We start from the raw sequence: 27,865 nt of genomic DNA, 5'->3' as shown, positions 1-27,865 counted from the left end.
AGGGCAGCAAATGGCTGAGGGCTCCTGCTTGTGCTGTGATTAGAGATGGAGGACATATTATGGAAGAGGAGAGTTTCTGAATGTAACTATATAACAATAGCCCCTTAGCTTTTTTTCCAACATTAATCAATATATAATTATGAGGTGGTCACTAAAACAAAACGCACTGGAGTTAATCAACATGCACCAAGTAGCAGTAAATGCATCACATGAAAGTGGAAGAATTTCCCTGTTTGTTTGCTGCAGCTCTGCTATCAGACACTCTGAAACCTTGTTGCCATGAAGCCAATGCGTTGCTATGCATTGTCTTGCTTCAGACTGGAGAGGCAGACAGACATGTTTATACCACAAGCATTTTTGCTATTTTCATTATCACAAAACATCAGTGTTTGCATGCACATTATCACAGTATGCTATATTTCAAATATGCTATTACAAACTGATTGACAGGTGTGTAACCTACTACCTCAGTTTGTTACATTTCTAATGTTTAATCCTGCACTTACAGCTCCATACTGATAGATTGCCCTCAGCTCTGACTTCAGTATTTCCCTGAAACAAATCTTCCAATTCTGTACTATACATTTTTGTAAAAGGCTTCATGTATGCAACAGTGAGTCTATTTCATTAGTGTAAAGTTGTCATTCATTAATATTTAAAGGTTGTAATTGTGCATGCTGATTGCTAAACAGTGGGATGTGTAAATGTATCCTTAAAACTTTACAAAGAAACTTTAAATTATCTAAATATACAGTCAGTTACATTCAATTTTTAGAGTTATAGAGTTAACATAGAACTTAAAATATCAACTTCTATTAAAGTTCTAAGAACTACTCACAGTAAATGAATATATACTGTAGTTATTCATCAGCCTTTACAGTACATACCCATCAGACATAATTACACACATAAAAGTGGTCTAAAGTCAAAGCTAAGGATGGTATAAGTGGGTCTCAAACAAATTACAACGTTCAGATCAAAAGGACAAATCAGATGAGTTTGAAAAGGAATTAAAAGAAAGGAAGATATGAGTCAGGCAGATGGGTAATCATGTAGCTTTAGCTTTCAATACACTTCTTCGGTGGAATGTGCTCATTCACAGGATCCGCTTTAGCTGACCTTAATCAAAGGATTATATTATCCTCAAGGCCTTCTGTCAGATGCAAGCACATTCAAGAATTCAATTTTGTATATAAAGCAACCTGTGACTCATTCTAAATGTTGACATTGAAGATTTACTCATATGAAGAGAGGAAGAGTAGCCTCTTATTTCGCTGTAGACAGAGAAAACTATGCGATGCTGTTGTTTGCAACTTGATTGGAAGGAACAGTTGAAAATCTTCATGAAAAGTAAAAAAATATTACATTTTACATACCTTACTAGCGCCAGGCAGTAGGTGCAACTTGACATAGGGATCTGATAGCCCATTGTGGTCCATCGGCTTGAGCCCCTTAGGAGGAAACACAGATAAACTGTCAAAAATCATGACAATTGATCCAATTCTAGAGACAGTGTTACTCTGGATATTAATATGTAGATGATTCTGCATGATTGTTGACACCACATGAGAATATTATTATATTATTATATTATATATTGATAATAATATTACTGTATCTGGGTATGACACTAACTTTTTTTCACTGAGAACAGCTCAAATTGTCACATACTTTGATTTTGTATGATACCATGTAACATCTTTTAAGCATATCAAGAGCATTAGTCTGCAGATGTTTTGTCTTTTATCATTAAAACATTAGTTTTTTATGTTCTTTAAATGCACTGTACTATATGTACTAAATGTTCGAGACATTCAGTTCCACCCTCCATGATACACATTGAAGTGAATAGAGGAACTAACTAAAAAGGTTTTACATTCCCCTGAAGAGCAAATCAATGAGACTCATTCAGGATGTAAAGGTCACTCATACAACAACCAAATAAAACAAGACCATGTGGGTGGCTTCCAGACTAATGCAACTGGAATAAAGACAAGAATTGAAAGCTGGGAAAACTCTCTACTCATACAGCGAAGGATGCCCGCAAATGTTTTGTTTGCATTTTATTAATCTTATGTGTTGGTGGGAGCATTTAGGTTGCCAACATCTATTCAGGTAAATAGTTTAATTGCATCAGAGTCTACGGTATGATTAAGTGTGTTTTATAGACACCGCTGTGGATGGTTTTGGCTATTATCATATCATTGCTGTCAGGTGGCACTCTCACAAATGTCAGCTTTTGCCAGGTTTGCTTTTAGCTTTATGAAAATGACTTTTTTGACATTCTACCTGAAGGTGCAATGATGTTCTCATGAGCATAAAAGATGGAAGAATTCATGTGATGTGTGTAAAAACCTCTTTAAAAAACACACACACAAACAAAAAATAAAACTGCCACTGATTTCTTTTCATAAATATTACTGACATGTACTGTGTGTTGTCATTAACATACAAATAATAAAAATGTATGTTGCAGTCAAAGTTAACTAAAACAAATATGAGGTTTGTTAGATTCCAGATAGACAGGACACAGAATAAACTTACAAAGGAAACCTGAGTCAGTATTTAGCCTTGGAAAGGTGATTCCAGTCATTTTGCTTGTGCATTTCCATAAACTCGGGGAACGGACCATAGTCAAAATTGCAGCAGCAGGTGCATAACGGGCCTTAAAAATAATGTGTCTCATAGAGCAATTAAGACCAGATCTTAATGGACACTACTTAAAACTACATGATGAGAGTCTATGTGTCTATGTGTATAATTTGTTGAAAGGGTCCCTTTCAAATGAAAGCTTCAATTTGTAATGCAGGTCCTCTTTTGTTTTCCTTCTCCTAATTCAGTCAGAAACAGAACATATGACTCTATACATATGACAATATGAATGCTGAAGATTACATAAAATATTTTGGGAGATGGGGGTGATTGTGTGAGTGAGAATGAAATACAGTAAAGGGAATAAAAGGTGGGAGGAGAGTAGGATTGAAATTAAATAATATCTGTTTGCAGTTCTAAATTAATGTACCAGTGTTAAACTGTGGGTAAAGACAGCAACATGATGGGATGCAAGAATGTGTATATTAAGATATTATATATTTGTTGGCTATATTCCACTTGAGGGAGCATCAAGAGGAGCTTTTCCAGCCCTGTAGTTCACAACTGGTTAAAAATTCAGCTTACTGCAGTAACAAACTCATGTTATCAATATTAGATATGAAATCATCTGTGTTGTTTGAAAAGTCAATGTTAGGTAATGTTGTAATATTTATCACCTCTGCACATGTGTACACTTGCCCCTTTGCCTGAGAGCTTAATGTAGTGAGTCCTAGTGTGTCTACTGTAGCAGATAATTGTGAGTTTATGTTTGAGATTAAAATATAACTGCATCCCACAGAGAGCAATACACATGGGTATTCTGATAATAAAGAAAAACTAAATGAAAAGCTTAAAATAGAAAGATTTCACAAACAACAATAAACATTTCACATCACTTAAAAAGAAGCATCAAGAAAATTATTATCAGCAGTGACGTTTATTTTAATTGTTTCCCGTCTTTATGTTTCTTTCTTTAATCGACAAAAAAAGGGAAAAAACAAAACAAATATGATGTCTATTCACCCACAATTATCAGACTTAATAGAGGAGCTTGGCGCAAAGCCCAGCACTCAGCAGGAATTACTGGCAGCAAAATGACACACACAACTGTGTCTCTGATAAGGCAACACTACATCTTTAGATCCTGTCTGCACAAAAACAGAGCCATAGCGCTCATAAACATGTCCACATTTTGATACATAGGCTGTGTCAGACATGTAGGTCTGTGATATCTCAAGGAATAGACACTGACGAGACTACTGTACACTGTGGATACAGACAATAAAATTAGTTTAACAGGAAATACTAACTACATAAAATGTTCTTTCTCGAGGCCTTTTTGGTGTTATCTAAGTAACTTTGCTCACAAAGCCAGATACAGTCTACATGCAATTCGAGGGGGTTAGTCTTGTTTATGCTCTGACTGAACTGTTGCTGCTTTATTAAATTATTTGCAGTAAAACAGACTGTCTGTGTTGCAGAAAATTGCAAAACTGTTTCTTGTTTAGCAGGACAGCTTCACATGTCAAGATTTCTTCCATGATAGAGAGCAGTTAAGATAATATACAGTATTTATCACTGTTTGTCTAACATTATTTAAATGAATAAGAAAAATAAGATTCAATGGAACCAGTCAAACAAATCGAACCCTAACAAAATAGACAAATCAAGTGATTTGTAAATAAACACACAGGTAATGATGTAGTGTTCCTCTGCATTATAGCTCCACCATAACCTCATTTTTCTTCTATGATCATTAAAATGTAAATTTAAATATTGCCAAAGGCATTTCTTTTTGCAAATTGTTGCATTGTGTAAACAACGACTTTCCAGTGAGGTATAAAAGAAAATTCTGCCATGTCTTTTGAATTTTGTATAGATGCTCTGGTTGTGAATGGCCAGAGGGCCGAACTGAGCTGTTGGGAATTCACATCTTTTTTAAATGTTATTCCATATTTAAGGAGAAACATTTTGTTGTGTAGCATATTAGGCCCAATGGTGGAAACAAGAAACAGTTAGTACTTAGTAAGTACTTAGATCATTTACTTAAGTAAAAGTAGTGTGGAAATATCTATTACAAGTAAGACTGAAAATGTTACTTAAGTAAAAGTACAAGTAATAGTATGTGATAAATTGATTATAATTATTAGTGCATTCCTGTGTTTAACACATTTAACTGCAACTGGTAGTTTAATTAATACTGTTTTGATGTTCATATGTGTTGAATCTCTTTTTAATTACTTTACATTTTACTACTGTATTTTGAGGTACCTATAGTTATTAAATTAATATACTGGAGTAAAATATGGTATTTGGAGTACAAAGTAACAGAAATTGGAAATAGTCAAGTACACGCCTCAAAATTGTACGCACAGTATTAAGTAAAAATGCAACTGTCAAACATGGGAATGATACTTTAACACACAGTTGAATGCTATTTATAATAATTAGGCAAATCTTGAATTGGAACTGAATCATTATTTTAATTCACGTTTCTCAGTGTAAACAAAGAAACCCAGCAGAGTATGAGCTAAACTTTAGATTTTTAGAAGTTTTGCACATACTGTATTTCATCGGTCCAGGCAGACTTTTAGGTGTGACAGTGAGTGAGAACATTTGACTGAAAAATAGAAATATAGAAGTATTTGAATAACGTATGTAATGAATATTTTAAAATGGCAAACTAAAGGATCCAATGGCAACAAATAGATAATAAAATATGAACAGGCCCTTGAGGCACTCAGGACTCAAGAGATCCGACAAATCATCATGCATGGAAGGAGGCCAGTGTAGTTGAATACTATGTACTGTATCACTAAAAGAAGACAGGTTTTAGAGTTTTCAAGTAATTAAAATGGCAGCCACTTACTCCGTTGTTTAACCCTAAAAGGTAATGCATAGTTAAAGATGCATATATTTGGGAATGTTTGTAGCCCTGCTGCTTCACCAAGGACTCGACAGGAAAAGCAAGACAAAATGTAGTGGCAGAGGGATTCTGTTGTCTACTGTGCCTGGTAAAAAATAAGGTGATTCAGAACCACTAACAATCACTTTGCAACCTCAATCTCTGTGCAAGCCGTGACCCTCTCGCTTCAATCTTGTATCCTATTCTCTTTTCCCTTATCTATGGAGAAGCCTGTGTGAACACAATATGTAAAATAATCAGCCATATATAACTTGAGAACTAACATGATGTGAAATAAAAACACTATTTTCCCCACAGCATGTGCAAAGAAGCTCAAAGCTTAACATGACTCTCAAACTGTAACTCTTCATTTCCTACTGTTACTGTACATACATCTGAGTGTTGACACAGACTGTGTTTTCCATACAGTTTTGCACACAGCAACTGAGCGGGCACCATCATCTATTCATCGATTCATCTACTTCAATTGTTTTCTTCCGCAAACACGTGAGATATCATTTAAGTGGAGGCACATTATACGGGGTTGGATTGGGGGGGAACAGACAGCTGCGTCCTGCTCGTGATTGCGCAAGCACACTGTGAATACTCAGTTGATCATAATTACCAAGGGTTGGAGATAAATGACCATCAGTGTATCCACACACCTCCCATCTCACACATACTCATTCATAACAGCCCCCTTGAATAACAGCCTATAAATGCTGTGAAATGAAGTTGAGCTCTCTTTTTTTGGGGCGTTATGAGCTTCCTTGACATCTTTCAGAGGAAGTGCTGGGTGTAGTGGGGCTTGGCATCCAAGCTGGTGTTGGATTGAATCTGGGTTTGAATTAAGAACATCATAATGAACTACTGATGTCGCATTCAAGTACTGCAACCAGCGCAGATGCAACTTTATTAACTTAAATAGACTACGTAATAGCATGATATCGTCCACATTTGGATAAAATATTTAAGTGTAGCATGTTTTGTGTAAGATTTGTTACACAAGGCTTACCAGAGGTTAATGGTTGCAGATCTGGTAAGACAACACAACATGCTCATATCCACCTCCCTCCCCTCAGCTCTTGTTCATGCACCGTGACTACAGTCTGCAGTTGGATGTGTTTGTTTTGCATGTGGTCTTTATTTCCTCATGTTCTCCTGTAATTATTTTTTCTTAATGTGTATTAAGCAGTTTTTTTCTATATAGAGTCTTACAACAGTCAAGTTTATTTTGATCGAATGCAGTCTATGTGTACATTTTAAGCCGTATGTCCCTCGTTTTCCACAGTGCTATCAGCCTCCCCATCAGCCAGGGCATATGTCTTCATTACCATATCTGACTGGCGTGGTAACACGCAGGTGGGGGAAGCATTAATCACCAAGAGATGCAGATAACAGGATGGATGAGCCAGAGCATTGATCTCATCCGGAGACAGGTGATCTGCAGTCATGTTAAAGAAGAGGTTAATGCTTAAGGGACCACCTGGGATCAGTAAAGGTGCTGAGGTCGAGGCTACTTGAAGCAGTCCTGAAGTGATGCAAGTAGGCAATATGGAAAGCTGACAGATGGGTCCCATTCATCACCGATAAATGTCAACACTGATGATCGAGAGGCTTAGGAAGGAGCGAGGTGGATGTGGTAGTTGTGTTGCAGGGTCATGGCAGGGCACATTGGTTTCAGCGCCTGTCATGATAATGTGTCATTGATTTGGTGGAAAACGCAGCAGTGAGGTTTACTTGTGATTTCTTCCATGGTGAAGATAAACTGAACTAGAATTTAAACGCTATTGGAGGGTAACTAGCTTGTCATTGCACTGCTGCAGCTCTACCTCAGCAGACCTGAATACAACAGCTACAATGCTGTGTTTTCAGTTACAGACTACTGTAGCATCTAAGGCAGTAACGGAAAATTTCAGCATCACCTGTGTCCCACTACCTTTCACACCCTAATGTCAAAAAGGAATAAATTAGTGAGTTTGTTGCAATGAAAAAATGAATAAATCAAAGATGTATTGATGAATTAACTAAATTCACTTGTTCTGTTGATGGACAGATGAACAGACCAGTACTAGTAAGACTGTATTATATAGGCTGGTACACAGAAGAGTGGACATTTGGGACACAGCTTACATTGTGACATTGACGTTGCCTTATTCTGGCATGCAGTGCAAATATGTCCTGTCATTTTGTTCTAATACAATGTTTGAGCCAACACTTATCAGACAGTACCAAATGTTCTCCCATTATTATGACTTGATTTCTGGGTGTGTGCCAAACCTGTGGCATCACTGTCAGCACTTTGAAGTATTAATAATTTTGTTATTTCTAGTGTACCTGCAGTTTGGGCAAAACCAAGCAGAAGAAAGGGGAAAGTGGGTTCAACAAAAACATAAATAACACTTAATTCCAAACAAGTATCTGAACAAAACACTGCCTGTAAATAGGTTGACCTTTCAGTCCACTTTAGTCAATGCCCAATTGCTTTGCTCTCATCGCTATTTGTTTACTGTTCACTTTAATTAGATAACTTGTGGTGATGAGTAATGATTTACAATAAGCACTGCTATACAACTAGAAAAGAACAAGACAATGGCCGACATTGTATTAGCAGTCGCAGTCACAAGAAACATTACTTTGTTTTGTTGCAGAGTAATGGAATCCAATTACAGAGTTAATGAGAGGGAGCTCAGAAGAGGTTAGTTAACGGTTGGTGATGGCTTCAATCAGGGATCACTGGGTATAGATATTGGTTGGATAAGACTAAGTATTGAGTAGTAGGGAATAGTTGGGATTTGAGCTTATCTATAGGGGACAATGTGTATACTTAGTGGCTTACCTTCTTGTATCTGGGGACAGGAAGCTGTTTTTCCAGTAAACATAAAGCACCAACATAAAGAGGCCATGCAAGCATGCAAAAGAGTAAGGTGGAGGAGAAAAAGAAAAATAACATTGATCACGTGAAGTTAAAACAGAAGAAGTTAAATTAACATGCAAATGAAATAACAATTAAAAAAAGCAGCGATGGAAATAAAAAACAAGTAGTTCTGATGAATAGTAACATAAAGTCAACATCACCACACATTTTGTGATTCATTTGTTTAAATGACTGAGACTATGGATACTTTATCTGAACGTCATGCCGACCTCTTTTATTTCTGTAAAAGCCACATTACACTAACAGTAATAAGCTATTCCCACAATACGCAGTATACTAGTTTAGCTACACTGACGACTGTTTAGTAAAGGAAGCATTTCAAAGACAAGACACAAAAAGGGATTCCACATTTGGGGTTACCTGAACAAGTGGCTTCTAATAGCTTTGGAAAAAGTGTCACAAAACCAAAGGGGAGTTTCTCTGTTAATTACAGTGGCAAGAAAAATTATCATCCTCATTTAAGTCAAAAGTAGTAACAAATATAATGCGCCTAAATAACAACAGAAAAGAATCCTTATCTTTCATGTCTTTATTGAGAACAACTATAAAAACCCCATAGTGCTAGTGGAAAAAGTATGTGAACTCAGGCAAGATGGAAGGTGCATCCATTCCCAGTCTTTATGCTAAGCTAAAGGGAGGCAGACAACTAACAACTGTTGATCCAATAAAGAATGTGCTTTGGTTGTGATGACTGATGGTATCAAGTAGGCCTGGGTCTGTTCCAATCTGGATCAGTCAGTGCTGACAATTGGCAGAGAAAATCATTAAGTGTGTATGCTGGGTAAACTTTAATCTTGAAGTCACCCCCCGGTTCTCTCTATAGACTCTACAACCAGCGTATATAAACAGGATCTGCAGGTTTTTCTACTTCCAGAGCATCCGGTCGTTCAGTGTGCTATTCACAGTTGTCCTCAGTCATCAGGTGTGTGGAGACAATAGAGCAGCCAGCCTGTGTGCAGCTCAGCTATCTTCATGTAAGTCTGTACAAATTCTGTACCTAACAAACTGAATAATCTTCTTATGCCTTTGTTGAAAAAACAAGAACAAAAAATAAAAACACAACACAATGTTGCAGTACTGCTTAACACACACACATCTACAATATTTGTGCACAACATTGTTTATTCTACTGACACTTTCTGTCCATGGCTGGACAGCAAAATAAATATATGTTAAGAAATGAATGACAATTGATTTTGCTGCTGCCATGGCTGCTACTCACATCATCCTTTGTGAAAAGCCCTGTGAGAATGTGTGTTTGACATTTAATCAATATTTAGGGCTGAAATGTGGCAAGTTGTACAACAACATTAAAGTATTTCTCTTCCTCTATTTAATGTAACGCAGGGATTACAGACAAAGTAGTTTAATTAAGCCTTTTTATGTAAATTGAGCTTCTCAAAAGCAGATAAAAACAAACAAACAAACAAAAAAAAATGAATACAAAAGAGCCAAAACATCTCTAAGAAGCAGAGCAAGACTCCATGTATGTGTTTGTGTGCTCCCACACATGAGAGTGGGCGTACCGGGCAATGAAAGGGCAGGCTGCAGTAAGAAGGAAGAGAATGAAAGACTGCAGTGGAGTGTAGATGGTACTGAATAAACAGGTCTTGGATCTGCAGTTGACTAGCGAGACAGTGTCTGATTCACTGATAAGGGCAGGAAACCTCTCTATGGAAAATGGTGCTGCCTTAGAACAGCACACAGCTATTTTATATGTGTCAGATGATTGAGAAGAATATGACGAAGCAGGACTACAGTTACAGATTGGACGTAAATTTGCAATATCAAGGCATGATGTCAATAAAAAGTTTTCACATACAAACAACATACAACATACAAATTTGCTCTTTTAATAAGCACAATAATCTGTGCGCTAACATCCCCAATCACTTATATTGTAATGCAGCACCATCATCAGGTTAACTCTCATTATTAATTAATGAATTTATTTTTATTCTAAGAACTCGGAGCACTTGGTTAAAGTTACAGTTGAAGTTCAGCTGTACCTGCTAGACAAGAAGAACCTGATGGCAAACCTTAACCCTACAACACTGATTTAGTAGCCTAAACCCAACCACATACATAAAGCAGGAGAAAATCTACCTTTAATTCCACTGCAGACACCCACTTGGATGAAACACTGTGCCCTGCTTCCAATGAAAAACAGTGCATTTAGCCAGATGATGGGATCTCACTGTTTCCTTATCAGTCAAAAACAAGTCTTGCAAATGCCCCATCATTCATTCAGACAATAGAAAAGCAACAATATTAAGAGTAATGTCAACAGAACGTTTCACAGCAAACGCACCAGCAGTTGTACAGACATCTTATTGTGCACCAGACTGTTAAAATGAATAGACAGTCCGACAGATTGGCCATTATCAAGCCTTGCTGCATTAAGGGACAAAAAAAGGAACAAAGGGAACAAAGAAGATTACTTCTCTTTAAACTTTGAACATGTAGGGTTTATTTTATTGCTGTGTGCAATAGAACATGTCAAAACAGATCATTCTAGTTGATGAACATCAGCAGTACGGACCCGTTAGATCTGAACACAGGGCGATGTAAAATAGGACTCAGCTCTGCTGTGACCTGTTACTGGTTAAGAAAATAAATGGGAAAAGTCAGGTGTGAGTGAAATCACTTAGGAACAGTGATGTGGGTGTCAACAAAGTGTTACAGGGCACTTGTCAGGGATTGCTGAAATTAAGACTAAGTAAACTACAACAATTGGCAGGTGTTTTATAGGCCGAGGTTTAAGGTTGTAGCTTGGAATTTGTCAGCACTGATGAAGCTTGACTAACAAGAACAATGGCAGACAAATGAGGATTGCATCTTTCCATACAGACGGGCCTCCTGCTGCGAGTACCTCTTGGGATAATTTTATGGTTGTGCAGTGATGTGGTGAGGCGTAACAAGCTATAAGAATACCAGAAGTATAATCGCGTTTGTCTGATTTTAAATTCACTGAAATTGTCATCACATGAGGAAGCGGAGAGGTCTTTGTTCAGCTAAGGCAACCAAGGCTGAATAAAGTGGCAGGGTGTGACTTAGTGAGATTTGAAATGGTAAAAAATAGCATTGAAGGCTTATTTTATGTTTACATTAGGCCAGCTAAAAAGGCTTTTTTACTACAGAGCAGCCGCTTCCTCGACGATATCTATCATGCTCCATCCACAGTGATTTTCATAAGGTGAATTCATGAACAGCTCCAATTATTTCTTTAATCCTTTAGTTGTGCTTCTTTTGTGGATCATTGAGTGTTCTGCTTTATGCTTTTGGGGTCATCTTAGCTGGGCAATCTCTTCAAAGAAGACTAGTCACAGAGCAAACTAATCTCCGTTTATAAGCAGTTTGTCTGTGTACTTGTGTAAACTCTGACATCACTTGGTAACCTTTTCCAACTTGATGCAAATCAGCAATTTTTGATTCACATTAGCAGATTTGTCTTGTAAAAAAGCAAACCTAAAGTGTTTTTTGTTAGAGTGTAGTTAGGTCTAACCCACACTCTCAGTCTTGTTTCATTGACTGGATTCCAGGTTTGCTGACCTCTGACTTTAATTAAGTTTTGTTGATGTAATTAATCTAGAGGATAATTTTTCTAACCTACACCTACACCGTGAATGTTTAAAAGATGTATTGAATATTAACAAAAACAATAATTTGTGTGTTATTCATTAAAATAAGTGTTTTTGGTATATGTGTTTGGTCAGAATTATAAAGGGTTCCCTTACTTTTTCTTGCCACTTTTCTTGCCACAGGAAGGTGACCACAGAGGGATGGGACAAAAACATCAGACCACCATTGTTTATTTCCTTTTGACAGTCCATGACAGTAGTTTCTTTGAACCGTGACCAGAATTGTTTCCAGTAACCTTTACCAAGTCTTTATTAATGATACCATGAAGCCAAAATTCACCTAACCTTAACCAAAGCACAGACACACAATAGGTTGATCAGAAAACTGTTTTTTTAAAAGGGCAATGTTGTCCTGTTGATTTAATGTCAGTTCAGGAAACACTACGTGATATTGCGAGTGCCATAGACCAACAACATATTTTGTTGTTGGTTGATATTATGGCCCTGCTTCAGAGCAGAGCAAATCCCGACAGCCTCAACTGTTCTCGTAGTGACATTTATTAGAAACACTGACTTCTATTAAGTCTCTATCATCAGGTAGCATGCTATTCTAATATACTGCTAAAAAAATTAATGCAACACTTAAGTGTGCTCTGCTGTCGTCCTGACCACATCATCCCATTTCAACAGGAGAGTCAGTATGTCAAAAAGAGAAATAATACACAACAAAAATGTCATTACTACCAACCTACTGTAAAACCACAAGCAAGTTGACTGATGTCCAAGGAGTCAAGGCTGACTCATCCTGTACAATTCACAAAAATCTCACTGGGAAATATCTATGTGAGAGTGGAACAGCATAAAGGATAAGATTTAGAACCAAACTGTTTTATCTGTGCTTGAGTCATCATGATCCCACATATCCTTACTACTGCTGCCAACGAAGACGAAGACCATACAGAGGAAGTGCCGTTAGCCCTTAGCTATTCCTGTCTACATACATATACGGCCTTTTAAATCAATTAAACCTATTTTAAGGGGATAAAATCGATTTATTTCTGGTATGAGAACCAAAATAGTGGATGTCATCTGAATCATTTAGTGTCGCGAACCTATAGATTAAGAGATGTTAACAAGTTCAAACTGTCTGTAGTCTGGCCCGAAAATTTAGTCCACCACTAATTTCATATTATGATCAAGGCTGAGAAACAACAGTGATTACTTACGGTAATAGTGATTGTTGACCCACATTTTTTATTACCTCTCTTATCTGCGGTCATATGGGTTTTAAATTTGATCTAATTAGTGTTGGAGAGTAGAAGACTACTAAGAATGATGTTACTGTAATGTGATTACTTTTTCAGTAATACGTTTCTACCTACAATTTGAACTTCAGTAATGACTTTATTTACTATGAATTTGTTCCTGTTTTAAAGGTAACATTTTTCAAGAACAATATCTTGGCAGGAATTTGTAATCTCACTGTTTCCCAGGAATTCTTGCCAAAGTCTATTCTTGTTTTTGGGAAATACCTGCAGCAATTTTAACACATGGTTCTTTCAGTGTTTGCTATCAGACAATATGGGGTGAAACAAAGACATCTTCTTCAGTGCCAGCACACAAGTTGTAGTACTATAGCTATATTTAAACTCAGGTCTCAGGTCAGAAGTGTAAAGATGTTCCTATTGTCTTATATAACCACTTAGACCAACTCTATCTCTTAGAAACTGTGTTTACATACAACAGTGTAATTTACATTTAATAAAAATTATGATGCCTTCTCTAACCAAAGTGTTTTTGATGCCCAAACCTAACTACAAATGTATGCCAGGTCTGGTCTCTGGTGTCAGCCATGAGCCTTTTATACTTGTCATCCAGCACTTTTCAATGCAGAATAGCTATAGCCTGCAAAATATGTCACAAATTATGTTGTATCATAATAACATCCAACATTCACTCCTACTTTACAAAATGCATCTGGGACTGCAGTTTAGTTGCATAGGAACATAGAGAACTGTTCCCTATTTTCAGGTGCCAAGATAATCATCACTGCTTGCAGTTATGACATTTGCAGCCACATCCTGAGCATAAATGAAACACTATTAGGTATCTCTATAATGTTCTTGATTTTAGTTTCATATCATTACAGTCCTATGGGACAGACAATATATATGAATTTATCATATGATGTAAAGAAAAAGATTTTCTGAGGCAACAACAGTCATTCCACCATATAAACGGAGATCTTATTAAAAAACTAGGTATTATCAAATAGTTCTGACTCGCCCGTTGTTGACTTGTCAAGGCAGAGGATTTAATTAAATTTTAACAAGTGAGAGTCCATGGGTGATTTATCGTACTACCCTCCTCCTTATTGTATGGCTTGGAGCACTTCTTTTCCACTTACAAATTAATTCTAAAGTAAATTACCAAGCGCAGATCCACAGGCGTCTTACTTTACAGTATGGTATCCAGAAACTATAGCACTTCTACATTGCTATTAACAGGGCCTCAGTGTCCATAATAATCTTTACAAAACAACAGAAAGTACAGCACAAAAAACACTTACTTTAGTTTTACTTAGCTCTGGCTTTTAGTATTTTTGTGTCTAATTATAAGAATAAGAGAGATACAGTGAATTACTCATTTCTTCTTTTTAAATCACACAAAGCACTAAAAATGGTATATCATTTGCTTTGTAATTACACTGCAGAAAGGAAAAGTGAGAATGCTGCAGACCTGGCTGGCATTTTAATTGAAGGGCAAAAATACAGGTAGCATTTGTCTGTATTGTGCTGGGTGGGTGAACGAGAGGCCATTAAGGGCCTGAGACACATTAAAATGTATAAGAGGTGGGAAGGTTTCTCTGTGATTGATCAAGCTGCAAAACTAGACTTGTTTGTGCTTTCAGCTTGACATGGTCAAAATGGGTCTCAGGATAATCATCAGAATACACAGTCCCTGAACGGAACAAAACAAGTATTTGTACAAAGCCAAAAGCTAAGAGGTACTGTATAAATTAGTTGTAATGACTGGTTTAAAAGGGACATGTCCCCACAAAAATTAGAGTACTAAATTGCCCCTAACTGTATTTTTACCCAATTCCCTTTCATAATTTTAGCTACAACAATGGTGGAGTCCAGGGGGCAAAGTAGGGCAATCTCATAAAGGGTCTCATTATGGATTTTTAAATTAGACTGATTTTAAGTTATAAGAGTGAGATACAGCTGAGTGTATCATCATCATACAGTACTATAAAACAGTTAAAAATAGCGAAAAAGAAGATGAAGAATCATCCAAGTTGACTGAATAGTTCTGATTTTAAGGTGGAACAGGACTGTACCAACTAAATTCTCTATTTGCATTATATAATGCATAATTGAGGGATGCCTGTTACAGTTTCTATTGGAGCAACTGCAGTCTTGGCAGCACAAGTAACACGTAAAATCTTTAGTTGCAAAGACCAATAAGGGATTTAGTAAACAAATTAAAACATGAAAACAGGTCTATATAGTATCCGAGAGGGGAAAGGTATTTTCCTTGCTTAGCTAGGCAACAGTCAAAGTCCAGCAGCAGAACAGTATAGAAAATAACCACCATAAATCAAGATGGCCTGCTGCCCGTTCTGCTGTCCAACACTCCTGCCAAGACTGGCTCCTCTGATGCCCACTTTCCTCCATACCAGCATTCAGACAGACAGATAGGAAAAGTCATAGCTGCTGATAGCTGCCATGGCCATCAGAACCACCACTTCATCACAACACGGGGGAAGGAATCAGAAAGGACAATACTCCTCTACTCATATGTGTTGTTTCATGAATATTTATTAAAAATCAGTTATGGTTCAGTTATCTCCATCTAATGTAAATATGTTGGATCGATTAATTAATCACTGTTTCTCTGGTTGTCCATAGAAACACCAATCATCTACTTGGATCTAGTGCCCCATTATATACAGGATATTTTATCTCCGGAAGACTGTTTCTCTGATATAAATAAGTACCGAAATAAAAATAATAAAGGTTCCCATCAAGATTTTTTTTTTCACATCAAGTCTTTTTTTTTTTTCTAAATGCCAAAAAGATCTAATACCTTTTTGGCATCTAGTGAATGTGATGGGGTTTTCGTTATGTAAATGTTTAAGATGTCTAGCTAATAACCTTCAGGTTTTTCCCACTGATCATAGAATGTTTGTTGAGATGCAGAAGGTTAAAGGCACCTCTAAATTATTATCACTTTCTCTCAACAGGAGCTTTTGGTGTAACTTTTGACATACTATATTATAGTTTTACGCCTGAAATGACTCAATTACTGCCTCCAGTGTTTTAACACACTCGGTTGTCCTAGTTTAAAAACTTGTAAAGCCTGTTCCTTGGCCCCTGATACAGACCTCCCTTTGTTTCAACTTTACTGATTCAAAAATTAAAGGAAATTGTTTGTCTAATATATAATATAAACTCTAGATCCAAAATCCATTTATAGTCAAACTCACCATCTAGAAGGTGTTCTCATTAATCTTGGCTCTCCATAAAAATAATTTCTTAGGGGAATGTTCAGACATCAAGATGCAAATGCAAGTCCTTTATTTAAAATGCCAAATCACCAGAAAAAAGTCAATGCAGGAGTAAGATTTATAGGTAGATGAACAGCAAGGACGTAAAATAGTTGGGTTTTCTGTCTCTACATATGACTCTATAATTGAATTATGCCATAAAGTGATAGTTTGCCTATTTCTGTAATGAGAGAGACTATCACCAGAGCTTCTGTCCAGCTCTGGGTTCAAGGAGCAATTGAAGTCCTTCGCTATAATATCCACTGCTCGCCAGGCAAAGCTGAGATGGTAAGAAACAAATTATGAAAGAATCTGGGGGTCAACATTGTTTGTTGCATGATTATCAAGTTCAGTTCATAATTATATATCTTCAAGCATTGTCCTTAGTTATCTTTCTCACATAGAAGGATATTGTTTTATGAAGAAAGATAAGAACACTCCTTGCCTGTGAAGTGTTTGGTGCAGAAAAAAATACTGCACTCTCACCTCCTCCTGATTTTAATTTCCTCACCACTCAACAGATGTGTTTCTTGAAGAAAAATAATATCACAATGCACAGACTTCAGCCTTTGCATTACTTGTTTGACTTGTTCCTTTTTTGTAGCTCTCTGCGATTTCATGAGGTAAACCTTAGTCCTCTACACATGTAAATTAACTCACCCACACATTTAAATGAACTCACCCACTTAATGTGAGAATCCATTTAATGTGAACTATCCCTCTTTGAGATAGTTACCACCAGTAACTACTTTAAAGCTATTCCACACACCCTAATTGTTCCCCTCCTCTTTTACTTCGTACTCTTATTTCTCCTGACAAATAGCTGTTTTAAGATCCCTCTGTGCAGAATCATGTCAGTATCCTAACTTGTTAATGTCAGCTTCTTCTTGTTAATAGCCATTTAAACATACTATATGAACCCTGGCTTATACTTAAAACATAATTTTACTACATGGGATTACAGGGTTAACACAAAAAGTGATAAAGCTTGTGACTGTTTTTCAATAGATCAAAAAGAGTCCATTCAGTACATTTGGCACATCCTGTAAGTTTATAGGCAGTCCAGCCTTTCACAACTTTCCTTCTGACAGGCCTCCTCTGTATAAATGGATTGTATGTTGTAGTCACGCACACTAAGTTCAATCACCACGAGGTGGTATGACTCATAATTGTCCTTAATGTTACAATAAACAAAACTATCGTCTTGTGCCTTTTGTGTAAAAAACTGATTGAAACGGAGCAAAATAAAGGAATGTGTGCAATGGATAAAATCTCCATGAATAATAATCTGTGTGTCTTCGTAAGTCACATGAGTGCATGACGAGGGACAAATAGTCACTAATAAAACTATGACAGGACACATCTGATGAGGAAGATATTATGGTTGACAACTCACAACTTGCAATTCAGTTTGTGTGCTGGCTCATTGACATGTTTTATTGTACTATTACACCTTAATGTAACACAGTCATTAATGCTGTTGGTTACACCTGCACTTCTTTCGTGCAATGACAAGTCAAGTGTGAGAAGACTGGAAGAAGGGTCAACTAGAACAAAAATTAGTATTGGGCTGGTAGACTTTTATCTTTAAACAAGACGTATATGTTGTTGTATTGCTGTAAATTATGTTCTGAAAAAAAAAAACAGAATTGGAGGCGTCATCGAGACAGATGGACATTGGGGAAGTGAGGTGCATTAATAGCATAGAGCAGCAATAGCAACCATGTGGCAATGGAGCCGATCGGATCGAATCAGATCAGAGTAGATCCAAAATTAAGTCCTTTCCGCTCTGTTTTGTTCTCCACCAATTCAAAAGAAAAATATCTAGCTCTTTAGTTAGTAGATTTGTGAACTACTCGTTTCCTACATTAGATTCATTAGAAGACTACTGATAAACACTGAGTAAAGCTTAGGAACAAATTGGTTGGATGCATTTTCTTTCTCTATTTGCAATATGTTTGAGAAATAATTAATGGTTTCTGAGATGAAAATAGATGTAAATATCTCTCTCACAGAGAGAACAGTGGGACGTGTTAAATCGCTATTCCACAGCCTTTTTGCCAGTATGTGTAGGCTGACACGAGAAGCTGCTGCAAAAAATATTCATTTTATTAAATCTAAAAAACATTTTTAAAAGCTGTCAATTGATTTGTATTGTTCTCCTTGCTTTATGGTGAGGTTGTGACAGATGTTTATACAATCAATTACCAATTAAATGTCTCTTTCACTGTAACATTAAGGTATAATGAACCAAACAAGTCATTGATAATGTGAAAATGAATGTCATCACAATGATCATCGTCATCACTCACCTTGGCTTTGTTAATGGTGCAGTGCAGTGCATTGTTCTCCTGGTCATACAGCAAACTGAATTCCAAGGTCCCCAATGTAGCTGCAAAGCAAAGAAGAATTGACAAGAGAGAAATCAGTTGCTGAAAAATACATCTTTGTGGCACGAGAACACCCTCACTCGGGAGAGAAAAGATCCAACTCTGTGTGCCTGCACTAATGGGAAATCAGTGTTACATGCACTGCCGTGTAATTATAAAACTACTGGTGTTCTTAAAGACCTTTAACCTCTGATCTGATAAGAACTGATTAAGCATTTTGAATATGAGGTCAAAGGTCTTTCAGAGCTTTAAGTTAGTCCAGTTGTCCCTGAACCTCTGGGTTAAGCACATCTAGTCATTATGGTAGTGATGGTGATGCCTCTTTAGGAACTTCCCTCTATCCCTCTATGTTGTTTAAATCCCAAATCAACTGCAACAACTTAAAGCATGTTCTCATTATTTGTCCTTTCAAAATCAAAAGTGTAGATTTTTAAAGGGTCACATTATAAAGTGTTATGTTGACACCAAATAACACCTAGTTTTCTGTTTCATTCACTCACACTCACTTTGATGTTAGTATGATAAGTGAACATTTGTTTGTAATTGTTTTCAGCTACAGTAATCATCACATCTTCCTTGCTGTTCCTCCTTCAAAACCCTAATAATCTTCGGGTTGAATGATCTGAATGTGCTACGTAATGTGGACAATCTAAATACTAAATTCTCGGCCATAATCGTTATATCCTAAGGATGAGGTGGAGATATTGAACTGAAATATCTCAACTTTTATATACAAATGTCTACAGACATTCATGTTACCCCAAGGATGGATTTTATTGTCCTTTAGTTTCCCTCTAGCACCTCCAAACAGTTTACATTTGAGGTTCGGAGTGAAATGTCTCAATTAGGGTTCATTCAGACATTCTTAATGCAGTTTGCCACTGTGCCTTGGGTTTCATTATGGATGTTACATATTATAGCTACTTATTACTTGTTTACTTTTTCTGCCACAATAACATTTGTATTGCAAAATAGATCTTGATTTCTTTGATATTAGTTTTTATATGCAACAAGAAAACTGGAGAAATCAAAAGGATAAGTTGTTATGTTAATTAAAGAAAATAAGAAATCTTGAAATGAACCCCAATGTAAGCCTTCCTGACGCCATAATTTGAAAACTTGTGAGTTAAAAATGATTACCAGGTTTCCTCAAACTATAAGCTTCATCAAAGTTAGTACCATATAAAAAGGCATTATAAATAGTTGGTCAACTTCAAAGCATTGTGACTCACGATTTTGAAAAGAAGTCTCCTAAACAGCACTAAATCAATGCCCCTCTCTAGAAAGCTGAGCTCATTAACAATGACTGAACCTCTTTAACACCTCCACCCCCAGTGCACACACAGCTTGCTAATGTTGTGGTTGCTGATATTGTGCTCATTATTGTTTAAAAGAGGCTTCCAATCACCGTGTACTAGCACGACGTCTCAAGTTTTATCCAGCACTAGGAAATAACTATAAACTGACAAACCACCAAATTTGTTTGTGTTTCACCAAAATTAAAGGCTGTTTTGTGACTTGATGCTGTGTCACAACTCTCACAACTTCTACCAAACATTATCTAGGCCTGAGTCAATGATTATGTCCAACCACAACCAGTTAACTCCCTGGCTGTTAATCACAATTTAACCTAAGCCTAAAACCAACTGTGGTTTAAACACAAGACATACACTGACATTATCATTTTCAGTCAACTCAGAAGACGTGGTACTGTAAAACCTGCTGAGTTAAGTGTCATTTTGCAAGTTGACTACAATCTTATACTGTACAATCCTATCCACACTTTGGTTTTTGATGAAGGGATTGATTCTAGCTCCTCCACAGAACAATGATTTTCCTATTCTTGGCTCACCAAATGCTGATTCATCAGTTGTTTCTCTGTAAGTCAATGAGCACAACATCAGACACAGCTAATTTAGTGGAACATCTAGATTTTATCTTTAAGAGTCAAAATGACAGTGCAGGTATTTCGCTGTCCAACAGGTTTGTATTACAACTGCAGCCTCTAGCAAGGCTTTATACTATTACTGCTGAATAAACGGTAAAGTTTCATCTGTATTCATCTAGAAAATAACAGAATTCATAGTGAATTGAGAAAAAATAAACAGAGGTTTTCTTAAAAAGGTGAATGTCTTTAGGCAAAAGTGGAACAAGAATTTGTTTGTTCCTGCTATGATCTAATTTTCAACATTAATATTTAATTTACTGTGCCTGTTTTTTATCTCTGTATTCAGGACAGCAGCAGGATTCTATTAGGCAGTTTGTGGAGGTGCTGTTTGTAATGCTATTTTACACTGCAGATGTGTGGACCATCTGGTTAGCTGTGGGGTACAGCCCAGTAAGATGCAACAGTGCTGGGAACCCAACAGGAGTATAATAAAGTGGAGTCCTTTCTTCAACAGCAGAGTCATATTCCAGTCTTGCCGTGCAGCCTAATTTCTGTGACACTCAAGAAAAGTGGCTACTTAACAGTATCAAAAGCAATAATTACCCAATTCTCTGCACAGAATAATATATTCCATAATGATTTTCTATACAAAAGTAACAATCTTCAAAGAAGATGTTCATTGAAACAAATTTATGTTTAAATGTGTGAGGCGTGTGAGAACTAAGGAATAATTCAGAGTGCAGAAAAAATGTCTATACAATACAATGTCTAAAAGTGTGTTGAAATGTTGAAAAGCATCAGGAGAAGAGGATGAAAATCAAATGATGTGAATCAGGGATGACAAATGTTGAGAAGCTGTTAAAATGTTTACATTTCTTGTGCAAAATATGTTGTTGCTGCAGTGTGATTTATGTGCTGAAGGGATTCACTTCCCGTTTTCAAAGTCATTGCTTAAAGCATTTTGAAGCCAACACATCGACCGCAAGGATGGATTGAGGCATTGATAATGTGAAAATGAAATGGACATAAATATCTAAAGGTAAAATATTTGCTGAGAGGGCTATTGATTAAAAGAGAAAAAAAAGAGATGACAATGAGTTATATTAGGCCTCAGATACAGAAAAGCTTCAAATTATACAGCAAGTATTAGGGTCCATTACGCAGCACCTATGTGGGCTAATAAACAAAATTGTTGCATGTTGTTACTACACAGTAACAACATGCAACAGAAAGGCAAAAAGTCCTGAGTCACACATGTCTCCACATGGTTTGTGCATCAGTTGACATTTTAAAAGTCTGATCTACAAACAAGCACTGAGAAAGCTGCAGAAAAATGCAATTTACTGCAGTTGCAGGGGAAAAGGAATAGTTAGGAATACACTCGCATTTGTGCCTGATGTGACTGCACAGTAAACAGGAAGTGTTGCACATGTCAGAGGGCTTTTTATAGTAATAGTCCACCCTCTTAGCCATAATACTGTTAAAAGAGCTGATGAAGGAGACACAGCTGACAGGACAGGAGGTATGACTGCTGTCAAAGTGGCCACCACAATGCTTAGAAACACTAAGTCACACCACACTGGCTTCATTACTTTCCTCCAGGCAAAACTGCAGAGGCAATTCCCACTGAGTGAAGCTGACTGGGCAGTGAACTCCCAGCTGGAAATCAAGTTCATGATACAACACTGCATGTCCCTCTACTACACACACTTACTTTGACTTTCTCTGTGCAGAAATATTGATTGAAAAATGTTAATGAATTGAGTGTAAATGTGTACTTTTTGATAGCAGCTGATATAATCTTTTCTTCACTTTGAATCCTAATCAACAGGAAGCAACTGAGGGTAGAGCTAGCCGTAACACAGACTCGAACGCTTCACAAGAAATAATCAGTGCACCCTGTGAAATCCACCCCTATTTATTTCCACTCATTCAGGTGGAATGAAAGTGCAATTAGGGTGCCATTAGCAGTAAATACTTTAAAGTCAAATGACATGAATTCAGTGCTAAGTAATGCATCTTGCAGACTTGCTGAAACATCTCATGTTTGTTTCACATTGCTGTACTGAAAATTAATGGATAGAAATGGACAATAAATAATAACATTTTCAACCCTGTCTTCTAAAAACTACATCTTTTTGCAAGTAAACTGCAACAGCAATTATGCTTTTGTAGCAAACATAATTATCATATAGTGGGGAACGGTATTTTTTTTAGAATGAAGCGCTACATTTATTAACAGAAAGTGAGTCACAAGGAGGTGGTTGGAGTGGATGGCTTGCGAACACCATGCAGCGCTGACAAACCTCAGATCAAAGTCATGCAGAAGGTTAGGTTTGGTTAATAAAAGTTCTGAGGACACGGTTAGAAAAAGATGGTGTTATTATTCAAATTTGAATACAGATCTTGTGTGTGTTGTGCAGTGAGTGTTACATTTTCATATATTAACCCAGCTCACAATCTTTCTTTGACCTTCCCTCACCTGTAGGCCAATGTTGAACTGCAACATTGGATATTTTCATGGAAGTGAAAACAGGATGTTGTCAATCAGATATTTTGGTGGACAAAAATCAGTTGCCTGTGTACATTTCATTGATATGTTCAGTGTCAACGTATTTCCAATTTGTCATTTACATAATTGTACAACATGTGATCATTATGTTTACATTTAAATATAAAGATTCAATGATGTTCCCCACAAAATGTGCAGTTTAGTTAAATAGGAACTAGACTGGAACATTAAACAATATTGGCCTCTCAGCGCTTCTGAAACATGGATGAACTATAATTTATACTGTCCCTGAGTTGCAGGGAGGAAGTAATTAGCAAAGATGCTGCCTGAAACACCGATCATAATCACTGAACCACCACTAGTTCTGTCTGTCAGACCAGATCAGAAACCAATCAGGTTGTAAGTGGTACCTATGTCTAACATTGCACAGTTACCTTTGTACAGAGCCAGATTATCTGCACCCACTTTGTGCTAAACTAACATAACCAGCCTCCGGTGAGATTCATATTTAATGCACGGATTTGAGCTATGTTTCAATATTTTTACCTACCTCTTCGCTATACACTGAGCCATTATCACAAAGTATTAGGGTTAGTGTCAGGGTCTTAATACAAGGCAAACATTTGGAAATTCACTTGAACCTGACAACTATTTTTTATTTACTATGTGCATATCTGCATCTTCTCAAATTCTAACTATGTATCAGAGCCCCACCATGCACACTACATTACTGTAGTCTAAGTGACAAATTTCCCAAGTGTTAATTTGTCTGCTTATGTAGTGCTTGAATGAACAATTAGATTGCATGCTTTGCTTCAGCATCCCATTATGTGTCTCGAGTGGAAAACCCATGAGGGATGGCAGGTTTTTTAAAAGATGTTATTTGCCCTGCTTTTGATCACAGAGCTGATTTAATGTCTGATGAAAGAGAAAATAGGATTTTGACTTGTGCTGCCACAAGAATTGAAAGCACTGAACACTATGCACACTTTACAATTTCATGAATGTTTAACATCAGGGGTTATTTTGTGAAGCATTATAGAAACCTCCCAATTTGCCACTAGCAGCCTATGTTACAGGCATCAGTTTATCTCAACGTCAGATCATGGTTTTTTTTTAAAGTCAGTTTCATGTGATAGGCTGAACTAAAAATCACTGAGTCCCATGAACCTGGGCTGTCATTACTTAATATGTCATAATACGCCAAAAATGACCCAGAATCTCAAAGTGAATTCATTCACTGTGCGGATTGTATAATTATATTTTAGAAAGCTTTATCAATACTAATTATTGACGTGAGTTTCATTCCAAGCTGTGGAATTGTAAGCCTCTTAACATGGTCTATGCAAATGTATGCTATGCTATGTAGTGGTGATACAGCAATAAAGGTGATCAGACCAGTTGCTGTCATTCAAGCCACCAGCGAACAGCAAATTAAGCTTTATATTTTATTGTCTTACAGTTTTTATACTGTATACTTCAGCAGTGCTGCCACCATTGTGAGAAAAATGTTTACAGGTGGTTGAATAGAGTCAATATATAACGTTTCCAAGCAAACATGAGATAAAATTGTTTCAGATTTAATATTAGAATATTCATATTATGAAAGATCAAATGGTTATTTACACGGTTTATCATAGCATAAAGGATTCTGTCACTACATCGTTTTTTACATGAGAGATAATCTGTTTGCTGAATGTGTAATGTTATCTGATCCAAATGCTAAATGTACTGTAGCTGTGTACTGTATATTACCACGTACACCCACTGGAGTAATAACTCCCTGAACCTGTAAGTTTCCTGTCATCACTTCAAATTTACTGCCAAAGCTCTAGGTACAGCACCAGCTCCTCGTGTTACACCTCCTGTAAGCATATGCTTGCACTGACCAGTGCTAGTTTAATGTCACATAGCCTGTGTAAACAGTTCCGATTGCAACAATACATTTTGGTGACTTGTTTTCTGTTGAAAATCACCAAGAAACACCCTCTAATTAGTTTTTTCTGACATGCACCCTATTGCGGCCATGTGAATAAAGAAAAAAGAACTGAAGGAGTTGAAAAAGTAAGAATAATGTTTTTAAAGCATTGTTGTGTAAACTAGCTGAGCATTTGTAATGTAGAAGTAGAGATATTTGTACAAACTTTCAAGGCAATCCATTTAGCAGTGGCTGACATATGTGGACTAAAGCATTCATCTTCCACATAACTTGTTCTGCTTTCATGACACTGAAATACAAGCTAAACTAGTGTAGACTACATTGTTATAAGCTTATCTTCAAGGCCAGACTCTTCTCTGACTGTACGCACGTTCAAAGTACAGTAGGATGACGCATTATGCAGTGGAGACGAATACGAGGCTAACACTACAGAATTGTTCTCTCATGTGTGAAAATGTTGCCTATGTCTATATCATTTATCACAATGTGCCTCTGTAAGGACTTCAATTCAATCTCTGTCTTTCTTTCTATCTAAAATTGCCTTTCTGCTGTTTTGATAAAGTTCAGAAAGAGCACCATCAATATTTCCAATGGATTTTAGCTGCGGGCTGGTTTGTAATAAAGGTCAGTTGATTAAGCATTTGGATGGAGGATGATAATAATACCAATTACTAGAAGTATCCTGAAAATCCTGCTGTAAAAAATCAGACGAATCCAAAATAATCTCACTTTGATTGGAAACAAAATCCATGTTCAGCCTGGATTTCTCATTTTAACGAATCTGTTGATTTCATACACTGATTGAGCACTTGACATAAAAAAAGTTGAGGAGCTTGTGATAAGCAAACTTAATTTAATTGTCCTGTCATTATGAAATATTGTTCTTTTCTAGATTTTTACAGATTACTGACTGTTCCATCCTGCAAGTGAAATTTGCTGCCAGGACACTTAATTACTCTATTAAATTTTGTCTTCATGAAAAAATGTATCGTCATAGTCTGACCCCCCCAGCAGTGAAAGTGAACTTAACAAGTGTTAAACTCTCTGTGTGGGAGGATCGGCCGGCAGTGAGTGTATGAAAATACGAGTGAGAGCTGTGCACTACCAGAGGGCACATGAGATATAGTTGAGGAATTTGCACTAACTAAAGGCTCAAATGAGCTCAACAGAGAATTACTGTTAGATTTGCCAGAAGAAACAGCAGTTATTCCTTAATGAGTAGCAGTAGTGTCATGCCACCACAATGCTCACATGGAGTAGCCTACATTGTAAAAAGAAAAACTCACTCAGGACTGTGTCAGCAAGTCACAGCGTCACTACAGCTCAAACTGTGGAGTTCACACACAGTCTGTCAATCAGGTCTATTACCATACAGCATAACCACTGCTGACATCCATGGATCATTGGCCATATTAAATGACAGCTGACCACTCGAGCAGCTTTGCATTGGTATAAAACTGCTACTGCTGATATTTCATGTCATCTGTCTCTTCAGCTATTTCCAACATACAACATGACTTCCTTTAGATAACACAGACTTTCTTTCTAAAATAAACGTTCAATTCACTGCATTAAGTTTTCAGGAGGAAACCAGTGTATAATAAGAAAACTGTCGAGTTCCCACAGTCTGTTCAACCTACCCAGAGTACATGTTGATTGGCATGTTCATTAACATAAGGAAATTTATATTCAGCTTCTGAAGTACATATTCTAACCTTTACTCTTGTACAAATATTAACATAAATCTAAAGATTGATCCATTCTGAAAACACACTACATAGATTATTGAAAACTATTGAAATACAGTACACATATTCTAACATATTAGTAAGTAGACAAATATTCCACCATAACCATCCATCCATAGTCCTAACAGCCTTACTAATGTACCATTCCCCGCTTTTATTTGGATTGGCACACCCAATAGAAGAAACAGCAGGGAACACCCTGAACAGTGACACATAGACACAGACAAACACCTATACTCAAATGCACCTGTGGGCAATTTAGAGTCACCAGATTACGTAACTACATGTCTTTTGACATTGAGAGAAGCCGAAGTACTGAAAAGAAACCCAAACAGATCAAGGAGAATATGCAAAATCCACAGAAAGGAACTCAACTGGATTCAAACCCTAGAACCACAACTTCATGTCCTCAGTTAAGAGGTTTTATAGCATTGTGTCAAATGGGGGAGCTACAGCCACCATAAAAAAAAATTAGCTCAGTTGGTAGTGCAGTCATCCATAAAACCCAGGGTTGGTGGTTCAACTCTAACTTCCTCCTGGCAACATATTAAGGTGTTCTTGGACAAGACGCTGAAACCCCGTACCAGCAACATCATCAACATGCAGCTGTCCAATAACTATTTGCCCACAGGGATCTGCACAAAAGTAAAAAAAGAACTGTTCACTGACCTAAAGTATAAATTACAGAGAAGAACACTGGTTTACTTTGTTTGCAGCTGGCAGAGTAGTGCTGGGAAATATAATACAAATTGTGTATTGCTTATATGCTTTGTTATACTGACAGTTCTATCAAAATACAAAATAATTAACAGTAATGGGT

At 36.8% G+C, this 27,865-nt stretch overlaps 1 protein-coding gene across 1 annotated transcript in view; it reads right to left on the bottom strand.

Moving 5' to 3' along the window:
• doc2b (double C2-like domains, beta) overlaps positions 1-27,865 on the bottom strand; it is a 78,662-nt gene that overhangs the window by 24,035 nt on the left and 26,762 nt on the right. The window contains exons 2-3 of the mRNA XM_026372418.1: positions 18,881-18,960; positions 1,377-1,451 (exon numbers count right to left, since the gene is read on the bottom strand). Of these exons, the coding sequence (XP_026228203.1) occupies positions 1,377-1,451; positions 18,881-18,960 (155 nt within the window). The remainder of the gene's footprint in view (positions 1-1,376; positions 1,452-18,880; positions 18,961-27,865) is intronic.

The sequence above is a fragment of the Anabas testudineus genome, chromosome 14 (genome assembly GCF_900324465.2).
Source record: "Anabas testudineus chromosome 14, fAnaTes1.2, whole genome shotgun sequence".
Classification (NCBI taxonomy): domain Eukaryota; kingdom Metazoa; phylum Chordata; class Actinopteri; order Anabantiformes; family Anabantidae; genus Anabas; species Anabas testudineus.
The sequence above is the reverse complement of the archived record's forward strand: the minus strand, read 5'-3'. Positions and strand labels throughout refer to the sequence as shown.